The 25,925-nt window shown below is 60.0% G+C and overlaps 8 protein-coding genes across 8 annotated transcripts; 5 read left to right on the top strand and 3 right to left on the bottom strand.

The window, feature by feature from the left end:
- Positions 1-163: 163 nt before the first annotated feature.
- TRAVEDRAFT_33672 (uncharacterized protein) lies at positions 164-1,169 on the bottom strand (the record flags this gene model as incomplete). Its single annotated transcript, XM_008033820.1, has 2 exons — positions 164-315; positions 338-1,169. 2 exons carry the CDS (start codon positions 1,167-1,169, stop codon positions 164-166), a joined length of 984 nt encoding a protein of 327 aa, XP_008032011.1.
- Positions 1,170-2,368: 1,199 nt separating this feature from the next.
- Positions 2,369-5,293, bottom strand: TRAVEDRAFT_42339 (uncharacterized protein; the record flags this gene model as incomplete). Its single annotated transcript, XM_008034027.1, has 2 exons — positions 2,369-4,614; positions 4,678-5,293. The coding sequence occupies 2 exons, from the start codon at positions 5,291-5,293 to the stop codon at positions 2,369-2,371; spliced, it is 2,862 nt and encodes a 953-aa protein (XP_008032218.1).
- An 8,948-nt stretch (positions 5,294-14,241) lies between these two features.
- TRAVEDRAFT_42338 (uncharacterized protein) lies at positions 14,242-14,994 on the top strand (the record flags this gene model as incomplete). Its single annotated transcript, XM_008034026.1, has 2 exons — positions 14,242-14,383; positions 14,435-14,994. 2 exons carry the CDS (start codon positions 14,242-14,244, stop codon positions 14,992-14,994), a joined length of 702 nt encoding a protein of 233 aa, XP_008032217.1.
- A 2,844-nt stretch (positions 14,995-17,838) lies between these two features.
- On the top strand, positions 17,839-18,150 carry TRAVEDRAFT_111464 (uncharacterized protein; the record flags this gene model as incomplete). The annotated part of the gene is made up of 1 exon (XM_008034984.1): positions 17,839-18,150. A coding segment is annotated over one exon (312 nt), but the record flags the coding sequence as incomplete, so codon positions are not given.
- A 129-nt stretch (positions 18,151-18,279) lies between these two features.
- On the top strand, positions 18,280-18,810 carry TRAVEDRAFT_112155 (uncharacterized protein; the record flags this gene model as incomplete). The annotated part of the gene is made up of 1 exon (XM_008034983.1): positions 18,280-18,810. A coding segment is annotated over one exon (531 nt), but the record flags the coding sequence as incomplete, so codon positions are not given.
- TRAVEDRAFT_103881 (uncharacterized protein) lies at positions 18,808-19,050 on the top strand (the record flags this gene model as incomplete). Its single annotated transcript, XM_008034982.1, has 1 exon — positions 18,808-19,050. A coding segment is annotated over one exon (243 nt), but the record flags the coding sequence as incomplete, so codon positions are not given.
- Positions 19,051-22,215: 3,165 nt separating this feature from the next.
- TRAVEDRAFT_105866 (uncharacterized protein) lies at positions 22,216-22,371 on the top strand (the record flags this gene model as incomplete). The annotated part of the gene is made up of 1 exon (XM_008034981.1): positions 22,216-22,371. A coding segment is annotated over one exon (156 nt), but the record flags the coding sequence as incomplete, so codon positions are not given.
- A 604-nt stretch (positions 22,372-22,975) lies between these two features.
- Positions 22,976-24,905, bottom strand: TRAVEDRAFT_42336 (uncharacterized protein; the record flags this gene model as incomplete). The annotated part of the gene is made up of 4 exons (XM_008034025.1): positions 22,976-23,095; positions 23,679-24,179; positions 24,227-24,618; positions 24,698-24,905. 4 exons carry the CDS (start codon positions 24,903-24,905, stop codon positions 22,976-22,978), a joined length of 1,221 nt encoding a protein of 406 aa, XP_008032216.1.
- Positions 24,906-25,925: the final 1,020 nt, after the last annotated feature.

Below are 25,925 nucleotides of genomic sequence, written 5' to 3'. Positions count from 1 at the left end.
TGGTCTTCGCCTTCCTCGAGAGGATCATCCTGTTGTATGCCGTCGTAGAAGGTACGTGCTATCTCTGCCATTGTTTTCGTGTGGTTCGTGTATGTCGGCGGGACAGTACCCGGTTGTCGCATCGTGTACATCTCCTCAGACACCTCAGGGGTCGTGTTGCCCCTCATCCAGTATTTTGACATTGTCTCACTTTGTACAGAGTGCCGGCCTGCCACTTCTTTCCTTCGCCAGTCAAAGCGTCTCTGCTCCAGCTTCGTGATCCGATCTTGGAGGATCGCCGCACGTTCTGCAGCTGAGGAGACAGCGCCTCGGTCGCTCATACCATCGTCCCGCTCACTGGCAGTTCGAGCGAGGTCTATCTTGAGTCTGTCAATTCTTTTCTGCATCTTCGGGACTTTTGCTTTTGCTCTCGCCCGTGCAGCCCCGACTAGCTCCCGTTTGAAGTCAGCATAGGCAGTTTGCGGGTTCTCGTTCTGCGTTCTCGGTCCCGCAGCGTCAAGGCGGCGCAGCAGGGCGGCGCCAAGGGTCTTCATTGTTTTCTTCATCACGTCGTCATTCAGAAGGTGAGCAGGCATGACCCATCGGCCCTTGCCATGGAAAGGTGCCTTATAGTTTTCTACGGATACCGACACCAGTAGGTGGTCCGTGCTCAGGCCCGATGCCATTATCCCCCAGTCGGAGCAGTCTCTCATCATTTGCTTCCTCGCATAGATCCGGTCAAGGCGTGATTGCGCTGAGGTGCTGTCTTGTAGGAAGGTATACCCTTTGTCCAGGGGGTGAGCCGCCCTCCATCCATCCGTCAGCCGCAGTTTGTCGCACAGCGACTGGAGCGCCACTCTCGGTGCTTCCGGATCCTCCCTCGGGGGGAGTCGGTCCGCCTTGTCCTCCACCACATTGCAGTCCCCGAGCATCAGGTCCACCCGCCCGAGGTTCATGTTCTCTAGAGTCTCCCAGAACTCGGCATTGGCCAGGCTCTCGTTCGGCGCATATACAGTAAGGATTCGGAGCTTCCGTTCGGCCGTCCACGGCACAGTCAACATCGTCGCTCGGCCGGGGATCAGGGTGCGAAGGAGGGGGGTACAGTCCTTCAGTATGCGTTTATTGATAACTGCAGCGACCCCCCGGGCCGCGGTTGGGTTCGTGGGGTCAGGCGAGCAGAGAACCGTCATCGTATTCGTGAAAATGTCATTCAGTAGTGTCACTCGGTCATCATCAAGGTGCGTCTCTTGCAGGACTAGCACTGCGATCTTCTTGTCTCGCATAAGTTGGTTTACTCTTATCTACTTGCTAGACCCATCTATCCTGCTCTCCGTGCCATATCCTCGGATATTCAGGGATGCTACCGTGATACGCGCCTTGGATTTCGGCCTACGGGCAGTCTCCGGCACATCATCTGCCCCCTCCGACCCCACCGCCGCGGGCGTGGCGTCCAGCCGTCGAGGAGGCGCACGGGCCACAGGAGCAGGGGCATCCAGCAGCTCCTCTTCAGCCCTTGGATTGTCTGCCCCGCCCGCAGCGCTGCCACCGTGTTCGCCACCACCGTCATCGATGCGCGGATTGGCAGGGAGGTCCCTCGCATCTCGAGCAGCGTCGAGGCCTGTTCCGTTTGCCAGTACATTCTCCGTTGGTCTGTTTGGGGTGTTTGCTAAGCTAGGGTTCGTAGTTGATAGATGTCCCGTCTCGTTTCAACCAACACGGACGGTAAGACAGTGTATCCCGACTGTCCCGGTCGACTATGCACTCGGTACTCAGATACGCCTCCTTCCGCAGCGTCCTCGTACGCCGGCTTCAGCTTCTCAGCGCGGCACGTCGGGGCCTGAATAGGCCGCCGCTTTTTGGGAACCCCCCAGCTTTCCTGTGCTTCGTGAAGCCAGTGTATTTGGGCTTGGAGGGGACCGGCTCGCACCGTCGACTAGTCAGTTGCGGGTCTGATCCACGGTGCGAGCCTCATTCGCGCTAAGGGTGGTCATGTCCTTTGCGCAGCCTTTCCGGGTTAGCCGTTGTTTCTCGCGGGTCGTGGGTTGTCCCGGAGCCAGGTGCGGGAGCTAGCGGTTATTCTATGTGCAAGCAATCGTGAATTAGCGCGTGCTCAAGAGTCTGTACAGGCGCAGCGCAGTGCGTGGTACGTGAGGACAGGGCGGGTCAGTTCCAAGGCGTTGTAGCGCGGGGTGAGAGGACGTGTCGTATGTCGGTACAGTAGTGTGCAGTGATATGTGCGGGGCGCATCGGGCGCTCTCAAGAAGAGGCTGTATACATCGTGCGTTCGGTTGACAAGGATACCGAGGGTGGGGGCAAGAAGAGGGGGGGGGTATGTAGAGTCCGCCGCCCCGCGGGCAAGAAAGGGTGTCCCAAGCGGGTTCTCGTGGCTCTACCGCGGGCCGTACGTCGGGTAGACCGGCGCGAAGCTGGTGGGCGGGGCCTGGTTGGGCTGCTTCGGGGCGCGGCGGGGGCGGCCACCGTTGGCGCGGGGAGGGGGAGGATTACCGTGCTGGTTGTCGTATGGAGGGGGCTGCTGGGCGTAGTACTCCCCGTCGTTGTACGCGTTCGAGTATCCAGCGTGGGGCGGGCCCGTCTGCGTCTGCTGCTGGTGTTGCCGCGGTCCAGATGACGGCCCGGCGTGCGCATTCTGGCGACGCGATTGCTGCTGGGGCTGCTGCTGCGGAGGGGGGTGCCATGGGCGGAAGCGGACATCCACCGGCTGCGTGCCCTGGTTCCACTGCGGGTTGTACGCGGGGGCCTGGGCCTGCTGCGGGGGGTCGTAGAAGACCGGGCGCCGTTCGTCAAGAGCTCCACCAGTCGTGGGCGCGGTGTGCGGGTTTTCAGCGGGGTCAGGGTGGGCCGTGGGGTGCGGCGCGGCCGTCTTGAAGGTTGCCCCATGCGCCTTGAAGTCGACGTTCAAGTTCCCATACCAACCTGGGATGCGCTCGAAGGGGCAGTTGAGTTTGTTGTGATCGCCCCCGTGGCAGCCGGTGCAGCGCTGCGGCTTCCACGGGAGGGCCCCGTCGACGAGCTCGCTCGTGATGGTGAGGTCGGCGAGGGTCTGCACCCATAGGTACCACGCGGCGTGGTGAGCTGGCCCAACCGGCGGTGCGCGATAGAGGGAAGCGATGATCTCCCCCACTTTGTCTTCTTCTGCACACCTCTCTCGGAAGGTCTTGATCTGGATGCTCGCTATGACTTGGTCGGCCTCGAGGTTGTAATCAACGCCTGCGACGTTCCCTCCGCAGTCACGCAGGAGACGCGCGAGGGCCTCGGTGCACCCATACTCGCGGAAAGTATCAGTGATCGCGTCGCGGATCTCCTGTTCGTCCACGTTGTCGAGGCCTCTGTACGACGACATGTACTGTGAGACCCCGGAGTACACGCGCGGGAGGTAGAAGGTGAGGTCCTTCATCGGCCAGCAGTCCTGCGTTCGGAGGATCTGTTTGGAGCGCCCCGGAGGGTTCTTGAGCAGCCAGGCCGTCGCGAACTCTCCTCCCAAAGGCGCGCCTTTGTCCTTGCTCGGCCTGAAGACGCGGAAGCCTGTTTCTCCGGTGAGGAGCTCCAGGCACTTGATGAACAGAGTCTCGATCGCGCGGAGGTAGGCGCGGCACGCGGGGGTGTCAAAGAAGTCTGTGGTGCCATGGATCTGGACAAGGAAGTCGACGTCCGGGTCGTAGAGTCTCCACTTCTCGCGTTTCTTCTTCGAGAGCCCACGCAGCAGGCTGTCCATGCCTTTTCCATGCTTCTCCGGGAAGCCTCCCTCAGGTTCGGGGAGGACTTCGACGATCCCTCGCTCTACGAGCATCGCGGCCCAGCTTTTTGCTTTGTCATGCGCAGGTTGCTGAGTGGGGATCGTTAGGAGGAGGGGCGCTCGGGAGGCGAGCAGGGCTGCATCTGGTGGGGGGCGCGATGGTGGGATGGGCTGGGGTTGCGCGGGGACAGGCAGGCTCACCGCGCCGGGGGTGGCGGCCAGGGGGTAGGGCTCAGCGTGAGATCCCGGGCCGGCATCACAGGCCACCGGGACGAGTCCAGACATGGGGTGCGCTTCAGGCGCGTCGACGTCCATCTCGTCCAAGTCCGGGCGGTGAGGGGCAGGGCTCTCCAGGAAAGGGTTCAGATCGAGGGACTTCAGGTCGATTTTCGGCCGCGCCGGCGGAGCATGCAGGCTTTGCATGAGCCCGGGCGTCGCTATCGCTGCAGCGCGCAGTCCCGGGTGCCCAGCAGGCTGTGGCTCCGGGGTCCGGTGCTCGGGCGGTCCGTTCCATCCTGCAAGGGAGCTGTACGCTTGCGCGGGCTGCGCAGGAACCGTCCCCAGGGAGACAGGTAGGGCAGCGTGGGCTACGGCCGCCGTTTGAGTCGGGGGTGGTGCGGCCGGAGCAGGGACAGGCTGGGCGGCGTTCGCGTTTTGGCGTGACTCAAAGAACTCGCGTTCAGCAGCCGCAATGCGGTTCGTCATGAACTTCTTGTAGTCCGTCATCCATTCCGCTACAGGGGCGGCTTGCTCGTACGTCGGCGGGAGGGCGCCATTCGCCCCGGCCGCGTGCGCGTAGGCAGTAGGGGTCGCGGACGCTCCTTCGTTGTTGGACGCGTTCGCTGGCGGCCTGCTGGACGGCGTGGCCGTGCCCAGTGAGCCTGGTATTACGTCGTTCTGTCAGCGGGTGGGTCCCATAGATATCTGTGCTATTGTTACAGTACCTGCAGCACTCAGAGCGTGCGGGTAAGTCTGCTGGTTGCTCGGCGCAGGCGTCGCTCTGGCATTGTTCAGCGTTCGGCCGCGTGGCAGGGGAGCTGTGTCTGCCATGCTAGTCTGCCCCGGCGTATGCTCGTCCGGGGAGTACGACGTTCTCGCCCGTTTGCGGTTCTTTGCGCCATCCTCAGTTCTTCGGGCGCGCGCGCCCTGTGGGGGTGAGGGAGTCGGGGGAGTCGAGTCGTCACTCATGGTGACTCTTTGTAGCCAGTCGGCATCGCTTTGCGTGACGGCAAGGCCATCAAAAGTCGCGACAGGCTCGAGTGGTTGCGTCTCATGTCCTATCGCTCCCTGGCCACGGGGCGCGGGTGCGGTAGGAGTGCGGTCTGCGGGGCCAGGCGGGGACGCTGCTTGGTGCTCGTTTGGGAGGGGCGGGGACTTGTACAGAGGGGAGGGGATCGTACCAGGCTCGTCTCGTTCATCTGTGCCTCCTCCACTCTCCTCTCGATACTCAGATTCTCCATCCGGCAGGGCGGCTGCGCCCGCGCGCTCGTATTCTGTGATGGGTGTGCTTGTTGCGTGGGGAGGGTACGCGGGTGGGCCATACGGCGGGTCCGCGCTCATTGTGGCTTAGGTGGGGGGGTGGGTTGTCGCGTTCTAGTTTTCAGAGGCTGGGGGGGGGAGGGATGCGTTTGGGCAGCCCTTCGTCGGCCTGCCCTTTATCCTCGCTCGCCAGCCCCTGCGCCCTCATCGGTTCCTCGGTCTTGCTCGCTCGCGCGCGCGCGCGCGCGGTGGGGGGGGTGTGGTGTGCGTAGACATTTCGTCGCCAGAAACGGCTTTGGCGCTTATCAGTAGTTGTCTCCTTACTCAATTGGGCTCAGCAGCTCTCGGGTTTGGGCCGGTTCTCGGTTCGTTTCTCAGTGCTTCCGCTCAGCTCGCACGGCTATTTAAGGCAACTCTGAGTTTTCCTAGTGCGGTCATTTCGGGCCATTTCGGCCGGCTCAGCTCTGCGCCGCCGGATGAGGAAGGTCACGGTCACCGCTTCTTTGGTTCGTCGATCAGCCGTTGTCAGGTCGTCCATTCCTGGGTACAGATTGGGTCTCTCGTCAGATCTCTTCCAGTCCACGTCTTCCCGTACGTGGCCCGTCTCCCCTCTTCCTTTCTAGTCCTCGTCGTCTGTCTCCCCCTCCGGGCCGTCGGCGCCGTCGTACGCATACCGGAACCGGCCACTGTCGATCGCAATGGATCGCGGGATGATGATCGCTCCGTGGTCGAGTGGAACGTGTCGGGTGTGGTTTAGGATGGGGAGCGCGAGGGTCCTCAGGATCGTCCTCCAGGCTCCCAGGTCCACCGTTACGCCGTGGATGTGCTGCACCGACAGGTACGCTTGTTCGATCGGCGAGCTGAGGTCGTCGTTGCTTACTACGAACTCCGTTACGGCCAGTTCTACTGTTCGTATTCCTACAATCCTTCCTGCGATTCCAGCTGGTTCGGCGGCGTACTGCTCTGAGATCGTTCCGTCTCCATTTCTCCACCTCGTCACGGTGTGTACGGCGATTTCGAGGCCCACGGAGAGAGGGGTGGTCGGTGGGATTACAACGTCCAGTATTGCGATCTCAGCTGCAGGGCGTACGCTGCGCGATAGGTGTGTGAGAGTCCTCCCTCGCTCGGTTGTGTAGACTGGGATTGAGCGCATTTCAGGTGTGGTAGAAATGGAGGAGGAGGATTTAAGGAGGGGGTGAATGATGCAGGGAGGCATGCTTTCCAGTCTTTATAAACTCAGGTGGGGCATGTATTTAATAGGCCAGTTTTGTGCTGGTTATAAACGTCCGTCGTCGACGGTAGCGATTTGTGGTTTTTAAGCCTGGGCTTCTGGGCATGCATGTTGCTTCCTACTGGCATGGTTAGGAAAGTGGGCAGATTTGGAAACCTGCTCCCTGGTTTCAGGGGTGGGTCTAGGTTTAATAGGGCCTCAGATAGGCAGTAGAATAAACGGTCGCGAATCGCTTCCTATGGAATTGTTAGAAATGGGCATATGTCTGCCCCAGGAAAGAGGAGGCCAGGAACCTGAGTTTCATCAGATAGGCCAGGCTTCTGTGTGGTTCTGAGATTAATTGAGTGGCCAGGCCCTTAGGTATTATCTTGCTCAGTCCTCTGGGGCAGAAACGCCCCCCACGATTGAAGCGAATTGTGTTCTATGCCCAGGGAAAGGGTCAGGATAGGGAGCTGGAGGCACCAGGACACAATGTTAGGCCCTAGGGAGAGGTAGGAAAAAATTAGGACAGGCACCTGACACTCCCTGGTCCTCTAGTCCAGAGAGATGTGCAGAGTTTGAGTTGTGTGGGTTGAGCAGCCCGCCCTGAGTCCCTGGGCGCGCGTAATATGCTCAGCTTCCATCAGAGAATTGAGTGGAATTAGGAGAATAGATTGTATCCTCAGTGGCTCAGGCCTAGAGATTAGTTGAAAGGAGAGGAGTGGAACACTCCAGGAATAATATGGTGAGGCTGCACCCAGATGGAGCGGCTGCGCCTAAGATTGGCCCCGGAACGCTTAGCCAGAGAGAAGGCGATCATGGGAGTCTAGCCGAGATGCCAAACGGGTCATCCTTGTACAAGATATCAGGCATACATACTTTCACATCAGCCCTGGTCGCCCTCGTTGAGGGGCGAGTGGGTCACGCCGAGGCAAGGTGAGCCTTGCAGCGTCGCGCCGGCGTCCCTATAGGACGCCCGCGCACGCGCCAGAAAAGACAGCCGCCCCCCCGGAGGATGGTATTACTAAGCAACACTTGTCCGCTTATGGTGGCAAAGGAAACCCGCCGCTCGGGCATTACTCAGCAGCGCCTGCCCTCTTATGGTAGTCGACGGGACCCCGCCGCTCGGGCATTACTCAGCAGCGCCTACCCTCTTATGGTAATCGACGGGACCCCGCCACTCGGGCATTACTCAGCAGCGCCTGTCCTCTTATGGTAGTCGACGGGACCCCGCCACTCAGGTATTACTAAGCAGCGCCTTTCCACATATGGTTGTGGACAAAGGGGCCCCCCCGCCGTTCCGTCCCGGAGGGGCGGGTCCTGTGGCGCGCGGTAGAAGAGGCCGTGTGCGGTCGCAGCGCTCATTCAGCTCGCTCGCGAGCCCGCATCTTTCTTATCTGTCCAGAAAGGGGCGGCCCGGGGCTATTGGGCCAGCCCGGTCTCTCTCCAAGGCCCTGGAACGAGTTCAGATACTCACCGTTTGGCCACTCACCCCTTGTTCGATCGGCCGTCCGTCGTGATCGCTTTCTTTCTCGGGGACAGATGTCTGCCTCGTCGCGGTTCGCGCTTTATGTCTCTCGAGGTTCAAGCGTCTTGCCCGTGGCCAGCCGAGCTTGGCCACTTCAGGTTATACTTCGATTTGGGTTCGGTCGTTTGACTTCGTGTGCTCGCGTTCGGGAAACCATCGAGTCTCGATCTGGTTGCTCAGCCTCACAAGCTTCTCACAGTCCGGCTGGGAGGCTAGGTGACCCCCGCTTAGCACGGTTAGTGGCGCCATGTCCGGTAGAGCCGGATCAGTTAGACAGGCGAGCAGGCATCAAGCTTACCCATGCTCTATGTTCCATGCTTGTAGTCCGGTCCTCTCCAACGAGCTCCATTTGTCCTGCTCTTTGTGCTTGTTGCGGTCAAGCAGTCACATTTGCTCGCGGGTGCAGGAGCGGCGGTCCGAGGTACACGCCGTGAGGAGGTGGTGGTCGGGAGGAGAGAGGCGACTGATGTTTAGCGCCCATCACCGCGCACCTTCCAATCTGGGTTGGTGTCGATCAATCTTATCTGATCTTGTCTAATCTAATCTGATCTAATCTGATTGGGCGCTTATGCCTTCCGCTCATTCAGAGTCGATGTGCTGGCCTCCTCGCCGTTCGACTTCGGAGGGTTCTTTTACTCGTTGTCGCAATGCCTTCCGCGTTATAATTCGCAGGCATCCACAGTTATGTGGGCATCCGTTCTGTGAGCGGGCATCCGTCCTCGGACGGGCATCGGCTGTGCCGGCGGTGTTCGTCTCGTTCTGTCCCGCTCCTCCCAGTTATCCTCCACCTCTGCAGGCATAATCTGGGATTCTCGGAGGGTTCGCGAGTCGGTACGTGCTCACTTTGATACAACATTACCTTCGTTGGGAGTGTTCCGTCTTCCGCACGCTGGGGCAAGGGCGTGGGAAAAACGTAGATAGTGGTGGTTCAAGGTCAAGGCGCCCCCGACTTGCGTTATCCTTCCAGGCGTGTCCGTCGCACTGCTGCGGGCGTTCGCGTTGCCCCGCGAGCGATCTATCCCCGCGTTCGCGGGACGGCATGTGTCGTGAATACGGCGCTACGGCCTCTATTCCGTGTGCTCCGAGCTATCTACCGCTGCCTACGTCTCGTATGAACTGTCCCCGACGTACGATAACGCCGTGAAGACGCATATAGTGACGCGACCACGCCTGCGCCCTCCGCCGCCGGCCCACTCAACTTCGCACATGCCACTCCGGCCTCTCGCGCGTTGGGGAGAACATTCCTGGTGAGTATCAGCGTCGGCGGAGTCGAAAAATCATGTCGTGCTCACATTAGTTCATAGACCTTGCTTGAAACACCCGCGCCGCCCGCTTCGCTCTATCTTTATCGACGGCGCCGTATAGCAGGAACACTCGTCGACCCCCCGGTCGAGCTCAAGACCATCACCACGGACTCAAGGTGCCCGAGTTCCGCGCATATACGCACGCTGACGCGTCCGTAATAGCCGCCCGCGCGACCCTCCCCACCTAGGAGGCAGCGCTCGCGTGAGGCATCGCACGCCCACTCACCGAGGTGGGACTCTCCCCGCGCACACGTCCCTACCTGCACAACGCACGCCGTGACGTCGGGAAGCCACCCGGCGCCGCGCCAGCAGCATCTACACCTCAATGTGAGTACAGCTCATTGCACGGCGATGAACATATCGTACTGACCTCAGACCTGTCGCCGCGACGACAGCGACGACAGCGACGACAGCGACGACAGCGACGACGACGACGACAGCAGGTCCACGATCCGAGGAAGGATGAGAGGACAACACGAGGAACGGGGAGCGACGCCAAACGAGTCCGTTCGGTGCACGTTTTATGTGCGGACGCGGGCGCACGGACCATCGCCGCACCGCACTCGCCTGCTTCAATCGCACCCCTCGGCTGTCTCCTTGCGCCTGCGCAGGCCCCCTCCGCGGCCGCCGGCGTTGCGCGTTACGATGTGCAGGCGCTTTCGCGCGAAGGACACACATCTCCGCCGTCACCCCTCCGAGTCGAAGCGACGCGCGGGCCGCGTTTCGCCCAAGCACCCCGCTTCTTCTCTCTGCAGGTACGCCGCGGCCGCCGCTGTTCTCCGCCTTCCGAGTGCCCGCTCAGACGCACGGCGGCGGCGCTGAGGACGCGCCCTCTCGTACTCGGGAGGCGACTGGACGCCTGCGCCCAAGGCCCTGCCCACAGTGCGTACGTCCACCAAACACCGTACGTCGGGCATCCCAAGCGCGGCCCTGTGTCATGTACGTTCGTGATGTCCGTGCTCGCCGTCCGTGGGTCGCGACTCGCGGGCAGGGCAATTCCCAGATCGACGATACCTGCCCGCGCAGCCGTCCGCTCGGCGTGTTTGGGAACGGCGCCCGCCCCACTCGTCTTCCTGCACGAGAGTCCGGCGAATTGGGTGTGTGGGCGACCTCGCTCGCTGTCTGCGGCCTCGCGTTCGATGGAGGCCGTCATGTGTACCGTCCCCCGCTGTCTCGACCTTCGAATATAATTTTTCCGCGCCCCAGATTCCGTGCATATCCTGGTCGTCTTGGCGAGGATTGCAGCTATCCCCCGGATACGCGAGAACTGTCGGAGAACGGTGCGAAACCCGCGGCCACGGCGTCCGAACAGAGCACCCGCCCGCGGATGGGCTCCCGCTCGTGCATGTCCCGGCGTCCGTTGCGTGTCGTTGCGCGGCCCGCAGACGGTCCAGAACGGTACGTCGCGCTTGTCCACCGTCGCGTACGCGTGCCCAAGGCCTCCGCTCACGTCTGCCGCAGCACAGCGCCGTGCCGGCGGCCCCGCGCCCACCCACGGATCCGCCCCTCCCGCCTCGGCATCGCGTCCCTGGCGTTTCTCGACGACGCAGAGCACATCTATGCACCATTTCGCATTCGTCGCGCATCGTCTCCACCGCGTCCGCGCAGAAAAAATATCGGTCATTTTCGGTCATTTCATGTGCAGATCGATGGGGAGGGCAGCGAAATCGCCTGCCCGTCTCGCCATCGTCGCCTACCGCGTTCTACTTTTGCACACACGTTGCACTGACTACTCGGTACCCTCCCGCACCATTTTTGAGCCCGTGCGAGCGGTTTGAAATTTACGTTTTCGTGCAGGTATCCGTTTGGCGGAGGCGCCCAACCACCAGTGGCCTCCCCTCGAGCATTGGCATCGCCCTCCCGCCCCGGCCCTGCGTCTGTGGCCTTCGTAAACTCACACACGGGTACAAATACAATGCTTCTCATAGGCAATGCACGGCTTCGGCGTCCTTGGAAGCTTTCGCGCCGACAAAATGAGGTCGACCCGGATTTCGGGCACTTTGAGGTGCTACCACCACAAAATTGTGCGTCCCCACCTCCCTGCGCCTCGCACCGTCCCGCAATTGCACATGCGGCATTGCGTACATCCCCGGCACCCGCTCACACCGTTTTCGAGCCCGTGCGATCGGTTTGAAATCTGACATTTCGGCAGGTCCCTCCATATTCCCGGCACCCACCAGCGGAAGGCACGCGAAGTCGACGGCCCTCGCGACACGGCGTCGCCTCCAGATGCGCCGCGAACGCAGCTACGCGCACGTACGTACCGCGGCGCGCACACACAGCCAGCGCGAAGGCCGCGTGCTGCGGAGCGAAGGCGGAAATGGGGTCCGCGCCGGGTCGATGAATTTCATGGACGAGATCGCGGAATCGCGCATCGCGCCCCGCCGCCGCTGCCCACTGCCGTGCGCCCTCGTATACACGCTGTGGTGAGCCGCCCCCACCCTGCTGTCCCGCTCTCGAACGTGCGTGTTTCGATTTCTGACCTTTGTCGCAGCCCGAGGGATTCTCATCGCCGTAGCGGGGGCCCCGACGGATAGATTGCCGCTGTGCGGAGCCCTCGCGCATGTCAGCCTCGCGCCGCGCCGTTTCTTCATCGCTGAGACGACGCGCACGCGGAGGATCGAGCTCCATGACATGCGGGACGGTGGGTGCGCAAGGTACGCGAATTATTTCGCTCGCTTTGGCGCGGCGCTCGCTTCGTGATAGCCTCAACTTACAGTACTGCCCGGTCCTCGCCTGCCCGCCCCTGCGTAGCAGAGTCTCGGCGATCGAGCAGACACGGACGAAACGATCCGATAGCTCCTCGTTGCGCATGCCAAGAATTGCGGACGTCCTCGTCGTGCGGGGCGCACAGATAGGACACGGAAAGACACCGTTGTGTCTGTGTCCGACAAAGTCTCATTGGCCGGCGGCGGCGAGCTCGCGGGCTCGTCTATAACAGCGAGTGCAGGCCCCAAGAGCTGATGGTGCTCGCATGAAGGACAGGAGGGCCGTCCCGTGTGTACGTAGGTAGTACTGCAATAAACATCTCGTAAACCAACCATTTCCCGACGGATCTGTCGCCAGAGCCCAATGGTCGAGCCTCCCACCAGCGGCGACATGAAACAGGGCCTGCAGGCGGCAGGCCGTCGCGCCATCGACCTTCTGCTGCTCGCGGTCGTCGGCTGCTATTCGTGATATGCATGACTGATACGGGCGCGGAAGAGTGGCCCCGAATCCCTGGCGAGTTGCGCAGACTACGCGTCGCAAATCGAAACAGAGGGACGGGGCTCGACTCCGAGGTGCGAGCCTAGCGGCAGTCTAGCCACTGGCCGAGTGAGCCATCATGTCGCTCAGGCTCGAATGCAGCGTACATACACGGATTGGTCGGCGGAGGATGCACAGGCAGTGGGTGCACCAATCAAGGTTGAATGGAACTGCAGCGGGATGTCCTCTACGTGGTATTGAGTGGTCGGTAAATAGACTCGGATAGGAATCATTTCGATGTGTCGAATAAATTTGCGCACGGGGACGCGTGGAAAGTCGAGTGGACGGGGATCGCGCGAAGCAGACTACCTGCGCAAACGACCAATTTAGTACCGCGTGTTTCCCTGAGCAAAGCGGCAGCAGGCGGGGAACTTGTCATACATTCAGAGCGGCCTGTCTCGTGCATGCATACCGTGCTGCACGTCAGACCGGGCCGCGAAGATGTCCCGTCGCCACTCGCCACTCCGGAGACAGTGCCCGGGTCGCATCTGAGCAGTATGTTCAGTTGGCGTGGGTGCAACCAGCTTCGTCTAGTAGATGTAGACCCGGTTGCAACCACTTTCCGGAACCCCGAGCAATAACTAATTGCCCAGGAGCAGCATCGAACCAGTGATCTCCTGATCAGAAGAGACACGCTAATCCGCTACACCATTAGGCCTTGCATTTCTTCCTTTGGCTTAGGACTGTGTGCTACCTTAGGGTTCGGCTTAGGGTTAGGAATTAGGGTTAGGCAGCCCAATATATGGACATCCCCCCTCCCCTGAGAGGAGCCGGTCTGTAGAAATTGCGAGAACGAAGCTTTAGAGTGCCCGCCTGAAGGCTCCCGGCTCGGGGGACCCCCCGAGCGCAGCGAGGGAGGGGAAGGAGCCTGAATGGCGGGTCTTCTTCTCGCCCAAAAAGACTTAATCTATTGCGATGATTATGTAGGCTAAATAAGCATCTATGGTGTAGTGGTTCATGCTGCCTCACTGTAGTCCTTGACGGTGAGAAGCGCAGTTCAATTCCTGGTGGGGGCATTCATTGTCAGCTACATTCGGAATATGTATTTTGTAACTAATGCCGGGCGATTGGTTGCAACCAGGTCTTCGTCTAATAGACGTGTCTGGTTGCACCCTCGCCAACTGAAGTCCCTCATCTGAGTCGTAGTCCTGCGGAGCTTGCATCAGCGGGGGCGAATGCGCCCGCTCACGGTAACAAGAAGATATAAAACCGAAGGCCTGACACGCCCCTCTCGCGACGGATGCACTGAGATACAACCACCGCCGGCCGGTCGGATGCTTGCTAAAAACCTAGACGCAGAGTTCCGAGTCTCTGAGAAGCCGCCTGTCTGATGTGCCGTGTCGCCGCCCAAGACTGCCCAGAACTAACATGCGGTACCATGCGCGAGGGGCGGCGAGGCCACGGTGTTGCAACAGTAAATTAACCCGGCCGCTAGGCTACGTGAGCGTAGCCGGATACCACCCAAGAGGTTACGAGTCTGGAGTGGGCGCTGTCCGCTTGGGGTGAGCATGATCGAAAGATGAAATAATCGAAGGACTCACGGCGGGCTGTTCTGTCATGCTACCGCTTGTGTGAGAGCTTGGCGATCTGCGGGCGATGCAGCGTTACACACCCGTCGCCTTTGTGCACATACATATGTACTGGACTGAGACTTGCGGGCACTCGTCTCTCCCCGCCACATCCTTGCCGCTCCCACGTCCGAGTCGATCCTGCGCTTTGTCTCCCGAGTCAGCTTGTGCCCATGCCAAAAACGACAAAGGCTGCTCATGTGCACTGGGTCGAGGCACTGGCCGGCGCACCTTCCAACCCGGCACAGAAGAAGCCTCCTAGCAGGCGGACAATCCTGCGTAGCGAGGCGCGAGAGCTGATTGACGGCAAATTTGGTGAGCATGACACTTCCTGCAAGAATGCGACCGTACTCACCGAGCGCGAAGGACTTGCTGTCGGCAATCCCTTTGCCGGTCTTTGGTACACTATCGAAGACTACGCCGAGACCATCGTCATCTGCTACGGGTACAAGATCGAGGGCTGGCCGCCCTCTATCCCGTTCCGCAACATGAGCAATGTCGGCGGCTGCGAGGTCCTCAGTGAGCTCATCGAGCTGTGGAAGGAGGATAAGATCAAGTTCGTACCTGCCACCAATCTCGACAAGCTCAATGCCGCCCTCGACCCGACTCTCGTCGCACCCGGCAAAGGCTTCATCCACCGCAAGAACTCGGGCGGACGAGACGACATTGGCCGGTCGCGCTACCGCCCGAAGACAAAGCCAGACGGGGGGCCTCTGCGGCGGCCAAAGGACGGCCCAAAGAGCGCGAAGGTCATTCACTCGGACGACGAGGACGACTCGCAGGCGAACGTGCGCCCACTGCGTCTGATCCCCCTGCCGCTCTTGCCTCCATTCGCACCTGGTCAGTTTTCGCCGAGCAGCTCATCTGGCGCGTCTCGAGAGGCGGAGGAGTCGGAGATCGAGGACTTTTTGGACGACGAGCAGTAGCGTGGAGATTGGGTGGCTTGGGGTTCCGGGTGGCGGGATTTTCCGATCTGTATGCATACTTTACAAGCTGAATAATCGTGCTGTCGAGTCTTGAAGGTTGGGAGATACACGAACACGGTGGACGTCGACGTGCGAGCGGGCAAGTGCACCAGCGCGCGCGGCACGCGACTGATGCACTCAAGCGCTCGCGAACCACACCGGTTCCATATTTGGCAACTCAGATTGACACTGGTGAGAGGGCAGCAGTGTTCTGCCTCAATAATCGCTCCTCTCACTGCCTTGCGAGGCACACCACGGGCACACTGATTCAACGCCTGAGTCGGATGCGAGGAGGCCATTCTGGCCACAGAATACGTGGGGATGCGGTGCATCACGGTGCTGCTGGTATCCGGGACGGATCATGGCCGCCGCCGCCATGCGAAGCGAGAGGCAACAGCCACTTCACCACAACATCTTACGAAATGAAGACTTCTGTTCTGATTGGGTACTGTATCACTGTGCCGTGGGTAGTATAATATTCAGGTTTATATGTGTGTGTTTTACCAGACATGCAGGGCAAGGATGCACAGAACACGCAGACTTCCTGCTTGATCCAGGTAATCTTGCCCTGCATGTCTGGCTGAATTCTGGGTGGGGAGCATGAGCGTGTGTGAGTGGACGTAAGGTCCCCTGGTATGGGAGTCTGCCAGGGAATCACCGAGATCAGACTGTCGGAAGGGAAAGTGTGAAACTTGATATTCTAGACCAAATCTGTGCAAGGAATTATGGTGCCCATCTGCTGCAGGCGTGGCTCCGGGAATCTGGGAAGAGCTGTGCGGGCTCTTCCCGGAATTAAGAAAATATATTTGTTGCGGAGTGGAGCGGCCGAACCTCGTGTACATACAGGGCCCTGGCATCTCATCTCGCCCAGACTCTCTGAATTACACACCATCTGTTCCACCACACGCAGTCATTTTTGGCCTGTCCCACCTCCGGCAGCGTTTATTTCTTTGAATGTGTGGTCAGCATCGCAGCATGGCAGATCCATAAAGGCCTCACTGGATGTGTCCTGCCGGTCTGATCTTGTCTCCTTGCCGTTAGCGGTGATGCCAGTGCCCCCACTGCGCTTTCAGCCTGGTCCATCGCCAAGTGTTGATGCAGATATATTGATAGGACGTGACACGATGCCGCAGCCATCCACAGAGAACCTACCCTTGCGTGGAGGCTACCAGGCACTCGAGTTCGCCGCTGCCCTTTGTCTTCCTCCTGCACCCTTGCCTTTCTCCCCGATTCCTCTACACCAACCTGACTCATGAGGCTCCCTCACGCTGCACCACGGCAACACGGTTGAGGTGTGTACGAGCTCGCATGCGCAGCTTTTGAGGACAGTCAGTGCTTCAGCGGTGCGGTACTGGCGGGATACTTACAGCAACTGTTCAGCCCGCAGGCCGTGAAGGCGGTGCGCGCGAGCAGTATAGCATGGTGCCGTGATGCGTGAGGCGACCAGCACATAGTGTCAGTGCGTGCGCGCGTCCATGCACGACCGTGTCTCATGATCAGCATGTATGCCTTCGTGTACCACCCTGCTGCTACAATATCGACAGGCATCATGCGGCGGCCTGCAGGCTCTGCTGGCTGGCACCGCATGACACGGGACCGAGTGTACGTGTACGAGGGACTCGGAGACGTCGAAGTCGCGCGTATGCCACAAGAATTGCCGGTGGGTACCTCGTATTGTTATGTACGCACTGAGGACTCACGGCGAAGCGCTAGGCCGGCGGCCACCGAGGGGCCACCGCAGACACGTTACGAACTCCGTTGTACCGTTTTCGGCAGCGGTGGTGGCAAACATGCACGCCGCCCGCCACAACGAGCCCCGTTGACCACGTAATGTGAATACGGCGGCGTGTCTGGCGCGTCGTGCACTTGCTGGAAGGCTGTTGCCAGCTGGGCGGTGCCGTACTGTGCCGTACGTAGTGGCCGTGGACGGGATCGGGTTCGCACGAATACCTTTTGCGAATTGCCGGTGGGTACATCTTATCTCACTGTCGTATATGTTGGAACGCGGTGAGCGCCGGATAAGCGCCCGTAGATAACGTAGATAGTGCACATACTATATCCGGACTTTCTTACATAAGCGAGCACAGCCACTGCCAGCACGGCGTCTTGCTGGCCTCTCTCTCTCTCCTCTTTCCCTCAGTCAATCTGTCCGTCAGATTGCTGAGGTATGTCTTTCCTTCCTCTACTGTACCTTACATTGCTCACCTACTTGTGTAGACTATCTTACAGGTACAGTTAATGTATATCTCAGTCAATCTGTCCGTCAGATTGCTGAGACTATCTTACAGATTCTGACAGGTTATGAGCCCTGGACGCTCGTCCTAGGACCTCAAGAATCTCAGTCTCCCTCCTCTCTCTTAGAGTGTGGTTGAACCCTCTCTTCCCCCTCATCTGCCTGAGGTTATCTCCTTGGGCAGCCACTCCTTTCCCATTCCACTCCACTCCTTCCCATTCCCAAATCCTGGGTGCCTTGAGTGGTGGTTGGTGTGCAGAGTTTGAGCGTCGGTGACGTCACACTCAGCTGGGGGTCCTCCTTAGGCAGTAGAGTGTCAGTGACACCGCCAGAGACCACTCCCTGGCGCACATCCAGCCACTGCAACAGGTGCTTGGGTACCCCCCCTATCCGCGTGGTCTGACCACTGCGACGAACCTCGCTGTTGCCTCTGGTCTAACCAGCAGTGCACGCGAACCCCCCTTCCATTCGCTCCACACCACTGCTGCTTGCGTAGCGTCATACACTGGCACTCGATAAGTTGGCAGTCGGTTGTGCACCTCCCCCCCCCACTTTGTCGACATCCTACCATCATGGGCGATGACACCACGCTGGTGCTCACCGGCGTTGATAACTACCAGATGTGGAAAATCCGCATCTTGGCCAAGTTGCGCGCTGTGGGTGCTGGCCGCATCGTCACTGGTGAGGAGACCCGTCCTCTCACCACCACGGTCTACCCGCCGGCGCACGGCACCACCACCGTCGAGGCCTGGGACCTCCGAGCTGAGAAGGCTCACGGCATTCTCGTCGAGCACATCTCCGATGCCATCGCTCTCAAGTTTGCTGACTGCGTCGACGCGCAGGAGCTCTACCGGGCCATCACGAAGGAGTACGAGCAGACCAACACGACGGTCCTCGCCTTCTACACCTGGATTAGCTTGGCCAACACGCGCTGGGACGGTACCAGCAGCATCGACAACCACATTGGTCGTCTGCTCGCCGACCACCGCAGGCTCACCAGCTTGAAGAAGCCCATGGACGACGAGTTCCTGGCGTACGCCCTCCTCAACTCGCTCCCTTCCGACTCACGGTGGGACACCTTCCGCACGACCATCCTCAGCGCCATCCCCCTTGGCCAGTCGCTCACCTTCAGCGATGTTGATGCCCGCATCCATGCTGAGGTCGCCCGCACCACCTCCTCCTCGTCCGAGTCCGCCCTCAAGGCTTCTGGCTCCACGCCGAAGCAGAGCGGCAAGAAGCACTGCTCACAGCATGGCTTCAACGACTCGCACACGACGGACGAGTGCCGCGTGCTGAAGTCCAAGCAGGACAACGCAGACGGGAAGCGCAAGAAGAAGAAGAAGAAGCGGACGGATGCACATAAGGTGGTGGAACACTCGGACTCAGACTCGGACTCGGCCAGCGTAGACTCAGATACCAGCGCTCAGGCGCATCATGTACATATCTCGAAGTCTCTCCGCAAGCGCATTCAGGCCTACCTCACGTCCGATACCCCCCGCAAGTCTACTCCCATCCTCATCGACTCTGGTGCCTCCGCTCACATGGTGCCTGAGCGTGGCTGGTTCGTCCCCGGCAGCTACAAGCCGTTCACCACACCCCATGATGTCCGATTCGGCGACAGCTCGAAGGTCCATGCCATTGGCAAAGGGTCCGTCACACTTCTCAGCGAGGTGAACGGAAAAGAGTATGAGACAGTTCTCTCGAACGTCCTGCTCGTCCCTTCCTTCACCATCGCCCTCATCTCTGTGCGGCACTTGTGTGAGCGCGGCCTGAACGTACTCTTCTCAGAGCACGGCGGCCGGGTACGTCTTCGCGACGGAACCCATATCATGGCAGCCAATGTAAAGCGTGGGCTATATCACCTCGAGGTTGATCCGCTCCCTCGCAAGGACCAAGCTATGCTTGCTGTGGACATCAATGTCCTTCATCGCCGTTTCGCGCACATCTCTGTGGACCGCCTCCGCCGCATGGTATCCAAAGGGCAACTTAAGGGTATCGACACCCTTACTGGGGAGCCTAAGTTCTGCGAACCCTGCGCCATGGGCAAGATGCACAAGCTCCCGTTCAAGTCCCGCACCGGAAACCGTGCAACTCGGCCACTCCAGTTCATACACTCGGACATCGGCGGCATGGTCGACCCCTCGCGCCAAGGCTTCCGCTACTGGATCACGTTCACCGACGAACACAACCGGTTCGTGTGGGTCCTCTTCATGAAGCACAAAAGTGAAGCCCAGGACACCTACAACCGGTGGAAGGCGGACGTCGAGGCATTCTTCCGGGAAGAAGTGGGAGAGATCTCACTCTCACCCAACTTTGTCCAGTTCCTGCGCACGGACAACGGCGGCGAGTACACGAGCAAGGCATTTGAGGCCCAACTCCGCAAGGAGGGTGTTCTCCATGAGACCACGGCGGCCGACACTCCTGAGCAGAACGGCATGGCTGAGCGCGTCAACCAGACCCTCGTTAACCAGACGGTTGCCATGCTCATCGAGTCTGGCCTGCCCAAGTCCTTCTGGGCTGACGCCATGCAGACAGCAGCCTATGTCATGTGCCGCAGCCCCGCCAAGGGTCTCAAGGGCAGAACACCGTACCAAACCCTTTTTGGCGAGCAGCGCAAGATCGACACTTCCTTCTTCCACCCATTTGGCTGCCCCGCATACGCGCTCATTCCTAAAGACCAACGGAAGGGCAAATTTGCGCCCAAGGGGAGGAAGTGCATCTTCCTTGGCTATGAGTATGGGAAGCATGCGTACAAGCTCATGGACGTCACCACACGCAAGGTGTTCTCCAGCCGACATGTCCAGTTCAATGAGAACGGCGGCCCCCCTGCTGAATTCCTCAATGAACTTGGACCTGAGCCTGCCGATCACGGCAAGTACGATGACATCCTGCGCCCACGTCGTCCAGCCCCAGTGCGGTATGATGAACCAGTCTTCATCGGGCCAGTGGGAGCTCCAGTGCCTCCTCCAGATGCTGCAGAGCCAGTGGGAGCACCTCCACCACCCTCTGTAGGGCCAGTGGGAGCTCCACAACCTCCACCACATCTACCACGAGATGGGACACCATCGCGCATCCCCCGTCGTGTCTCGCAGGCAGTGCAGCCCCAGCAGGATCAGCCTCCGCCTCCACCTCTGCAACCCTCTCCAGTCAGGACTCCACGGCCAGCACCGCTCCCACAGCGACGTGTGTCAGCGCCTCCTCAGGCACCTGTGCCAGTCCGACAGTCAGGTAGAGAACGGCGGAAGGCGGACAAGAACCGCGACTATAATCGCACCCTGCAAGATGAGGAACAGCGCCGTCAGCAGCGTCGTGTGCAGGCTGCAGTGCCGCCACCACCTCCACAGGCTCCGGAGACACCGCATCCTCCAGCACCGCCCAGTCCTGAGCTCCAGCCCCTGCCACAGAATGCACCTCCTGAGCACATCCCTGACATCCAGCTCCCAGACCTTCCGGAGATGGATGCTGACGAGGTCTTCTTTGCCGGGATCTCGAGCACGGGCCCCAGGAATCACGAGCTCCCCTCTACTCTGAGGGAAGCGTTCAGCACTCCTGAGGGTGAACACTGGCATGCGGCTCTTGAGGAAGAGCTCCAGAACCTGCGAGACAACTGCGTCTACGAGACTGTCCCCATTCCGTCAGGTGTGAAGCCAATCACATCCAAGCCTGTCCTCCGTGTCAAGTTCGACAAGAATGGCGACATTGAGCGCTACAAGATCCGCATCGTGGCTCGAGGCTTTACTCAGAAGCCTGGCATTGACTACCAGGATGTCTTTGCCCCTGTCGCCAACCTCGAGTCCGTGCGCATCATCCTTGCCCTCGCTGCACGCTATGACTTGGAGCTCGATCAGATGGACGTCTCCGCTGCCTACCTCAATGGCGAGCTGGATGAGGAGCTGTACCTCATGCCTCCTGACGGTGTGGCCATTGAACCGGGTCACTGCTGGCGTCTCAAGCGGTCCCTCTATGGTCTCAAGCAGGCAGGTCGTACCTGGAACAAAACCCTGGACCGGAAGCTCACCGGACTCGGTTTCAACCGGCTCGACTCTGAGACGTGTCTCTACGTCTTCCGCGATGACAAGGGCCAGCTCTGCTTCCTCGTTGTCTATGTCGACGATCTGCTGCTCGCCGCCACATCTCGCACCTTCATGGACGAGGTGAAGCGCAAGCTCACAGCGCAGTTCAAGATGCGAGACCTCGGGGAAGCCTCCTATATCCTTGGCATTGCCATCCGTCGAGACCGTCCTGCCCGCGCCATCTACCTCTCCCAGCGGCAGTACATTGACACCGTCCTGGACCGGTATGGGATGAAGGACTGCAAGCCGCAGTACACTCCCATGTCAGCCAGTGTCAAGCCATCCGCGGACGATCCTGAGGACAACACCACTCTCCACTCCATCACGATTGAAGGTCGCTCGGTGTCCTATGCTAGTGTCATCGGTTCCATGATGTACGCTATGATGGGCACCCGTCCTGACATCGCATATCTGGTTGGTGTCCTTGGTCGATACTCTGCGAACCCCAAGCGGTGTCACTGGGAGATGGCTAAGCGCGGCCTGCGGTACCTCAAGGCCACTCGTGACATGGAGTTGCGCTTCGATGGTTCTGATGTTGCTGGAGACATGGACTTCCATGGCTACTCGGACGCTGATTGGTCTGGTGACCGCGACACCTCCCGATCCACCTCTGGTTTTGTCTTCATCAGTAACCGAGGTGCTATTGGGTGGTCGAGCAAGCGCCAGTCCTTAGTCGCTCTCTCATCCACAGAGTCCGAGTACATTGGCCTCAGCAACGCCGGTCAGCACCTTGCCTGGTTGCGCACCTTCTTCTCCGAGATTGGTCACCCGTCTAGGGAAGCAGCCATTCTTGCGTGCGACAACCTGGCTGCCATCATCCTGACCAAGGACCCGCAGTACCGCGCTCGCACCATGCACATCCAGCGCAAGTACCACTTTGTGCGCGATGACTTGGTGGCGAAGGGTCAGGCAGAGGTTCGGTGGGTTCGGACAGATGACATGGTGGCGGACATCCTTACCAAGGCTCTCCCGCATGAGAAGCATTGGAAGTTTGTCCGTGCTATGGGACTTAGGCTGCGCTCGAGTGGGAGTGTTGGAACGCGGTGAGCGCCGGATAAGCGCCCGTAGATAACGTAGATAGTGCACATACTATATCCGGACTTTCTTACATAAGCGAGCACAGCCACTGCCAGCACGGCGTCTTGCTGGCCTCTCTCTCTCTCCTCTTTCCCTCAGTCAATCTGTCCGTCAGATTGCTGAGGTATGTCTTTCCTTCCTCTACTGTACCTTACATTGCTCACCTACTTGTGTAGACTATCTTACAGGTACAGTTAATGTATATCTCAGTCAATCTGTCCGTCAGATTGCTGAGACTATCTTACAGATTCTGACAGTATATTCGCCAGAAACTCACCGTGAAGTGTCAGGCCGGCGGCCATCAAAGGCTCGCCGCGAGGCGCGAGCATGCGATACAAACTTGGTCGCGGTGTGGACGAAGAGGCGCCTCGCGCACAAATATGCGCCGCCGGCCACTGCGATGACTCCCGGCTAGTCAGCGCGAGCACAGCGGGGAAGACGAGCCTGCACACAAGGGGCGGTGAGGAGATTCACAAGAGATTCATGACCTACATTGAGCAGGTACTTACCGAGAGACGCAGATCGCGAAGCGGCAAAGACAGGCCGCCGCGCGGCGCGCTCAGCGGGCCGGCGGCAGCGCCCAAGGCATGCCTGTCATTGCGCGCGCGAGGAGGATGGACCTACAAGACGGTTGAGGCATCGCCACCGCGTCGCGTTCGAACAGGATCTCCAGATGCATCTGGCGCGGTGTCGGTCTCGTGAGTAGCGCGGCACACACCGTGCTCCTCGCGTACCGGTCCCAGGCCGATTGGGCGAGCTGCGGTGCGTGCGAGAGGGGGCGGATGCGAACGGCGCGAAGTCCAGGCGGCTGCCAAAGTGGCCCAAGTCGTCTTCGGTTGGGCACTAGATACAGAGCAGTCGCATATACGCAGCAGTCGTCGCCGAGAGAGGAGAGCAGCAGCACGAGAACTCAGAGCGGACGAGATCATAGTCGAAAGCAAAGTCCGCGTTCTTAGGCGCCCGTGGTGGCGGCGCCGTTTCTGGCTCGCTCGACGTGTTCGCACGTGTCTGTCCGCGGCGCTGCGTCCCACTGTGCCTGCACCCCTCTGTGCTCCTACGATGCACTCTGTGGCTCCTACGAAACAGCCAGAGTCTCGCAAAATCGCAGGCCACTTTCTGCACTTCGTCTCGCAGCGCGCACCTCGTACCCCGCCGACGTCATCGCCGGCTATCTGCACGCGCGCTTCGTCTCTCGAGAGGCGCCGACTCACTCGCGCGCAGTTTTCCATGTCCACAAAATATATTTCTCTGCTACTACATACGAGTGTCCCTACCGCCGCGCGCCGCCGCCGCCTCTCCCACACCATCTTCTGCTTCTCCGTCAGCTCGGAGGTGTCGTTCGGGGTGAACGAGAACCACCACTCCATGACCACGACATCGTCCTCGGTGCGTCCGTAGGTCTTCACGCGGTCGATGCGAGGCGCTTTGGTACCGAGCGTGAAGGTGCTCAGGCGAAGCGAATCCAGGAAAGGAGGGCAGTTCGTGGATAGAATCTGGTCGACGGAGGCGACGACAGTGCGAGAAAGAACGGGTTCATAGATGAGCCAGAAGCGGTCGAGGAAGTTGTTGATCCACTCCGCAGACTCGATTCCGGTATCAGTGCTGAAACGGGTTTTGACGAGCTCGCGCTGGATATCGTCGCGGGCACGCGCCCGGACGCGCTTCATGGAAGTTGCATAGTATGTGTTGCAGAAGGCGAGGACGATGAAAAGCCAACCCCAGCCGAAGTGGAACCGAGTTAGAAAATGGGTCACGATGACGGTCTACGCGAGGTGAGTGCCAAATCATCTCAGCTTGGGAGACCACTTACTGCGACGATAAGTGCTGCATTGTGATACCACTCGCCATAGAATTGCTCCTTCAAAAAGAGAGTCAGGACTTCCTTGTCGGCCTCGTCTCCTGCCGCTGCGGGCGCCTTGTCGATTCCAGAAACGTCCCGCCACCCGAGCTTGTACCGGTCCGGTATCTCAGGTGCAGGACCGTTCGGCATTGCTCCAGGGGCTTCGGGGTCGGTGGGCTCGGTAGGCGAGGCTGGCCAGGCGGGAGATGTTGGTGAGGCGACGCCGTTTGCCTTCTGTCCGGCGACTCCGTTACCGTTGGCGACCACTCCGTTTCCGTTGACGGCTCGACTCCGGTCAACGTCTTCGACGGTGATGGTCGGGAGGACACTTGCGTTCGCGGTGCCCGTGTCCACAGCAAGCTCTGCGGACATAAGTACAGGTGAGCGGCACGGCCTTGCTGCGGGCGTGAGGTAATTGGAGGATGCGAGCGGCAGGCATACCTTTCGCGCCTGTCTGCACGTCGGCATTCTCGAGGCCAAGCTTATCCTCTCCTTTGCCGGCGGCGGCACCTTTGGACTCGGGACTGGAATTGGGGTCGAAGGTGTGGATGGGCACGCGCCCCTTGGCGGCGTCTCGTTGGACGATGCCGTTCACTTTCGCTTGGGCCTGCTGGGAGACGGGGGCGCCGTCGACTGATGCGGACGCCATGGCGGGCGGGAGGAGGGGGCAACTACGAAGAGTCCGTGGTAGAATAGAAGGAGAGAGGGAAGGAGCGTGTGGGAGGGTGTATGCTGCGAGGCCAGATGAATGAACGCTGCCCGTCCCTCGATGACGTTCCGCCACACGCGCCCTGGCTCCCCGGCCACTCCGGCACCATCACTCTCGTTCGGCGGCACAGCCGTTGTCCCCTCGACGTTGCATTTTCGTTCTCTGGGGATGCCGCTGTTCCCCGCGTATCGCGATGCCAGCTGGCAATGCGCTGCCAAATTTGCCCGCAGTTGTCATGGATGATTGCTGGCGTCCAGCGGGGGAATGGACGCAGCAAAAATATGGCACCAGACGGGGACGCCCGCTGTTCCGGGGTCCAGGAACGGCGCCGCGACGCGTCGGGTGCCACGTGAGGGCGTGCTAATTGACCCCTGTTCCTGTCCTCTCCCCGCCACCTACTCACCGCTCCACTGCGCCATGATGCACGATGCTCATGCTCTTTTAGCTCCCTAAACTGGCCTGAACTTCACAAGACCTCAAGGCCTCACGGTCGGCGCGCCGACAGCTCGAGGGCGCGGAGATGCAATGCACGCGACCCCATGCACCTGCGAGATTGCTGTCTGGAGATGGCCAGTCCGTTCGCGCCGCAGATGCACAGGCACGGCCATTACGATCGGATCCTGCGTTCTGCCTGCTCCCCCTATTGGCGGACCGATATCGCAGGTGAGCCTGTCTATCTCGGTATCCAGATATGCTGGCTGCACAGGTCTCCTCACAAGTGACCGGCTGCGGGCTGCGTATAGAGCACAGCAGCTCTATTTCCACCGCCACTATACATAGCATGATCAACGCTCAGGCGGCGTTATTGCGGGGCTTACCCCGCATACATGGTCGGCGGGGAACGTCAAAGCCTAATCGGCGGCTTCAGCTCCAGGTTCAAAGCTCGCGATCGTCTATCCACCTGGTTACCCTGGTCAGCGAGGACTAAGTACTAGGCTACTAGCCCAGTACTTTGCCTCG

The sequence above is a fragment of the Trametes versicolor genome (genome assembly GCF_000271585.1).
Source record: "Trametes versicolor FP-101664 SS1 unplaced genomic scaffold TRAVEscaffold_1, whole genome shotgun sequence".
Taxonomy (NCBI): Eukaryota; Fungi; Basidiomycota; class Agaricomycetes; order Polyporales; family Polyporaceae; genus Trametes; species Trametes versicolor.
The sequence above is the reverse complement of the archived record's forward strand: the minus strand, read 5'-3'. Positions and strand labels throughout refer to the sequence as shown.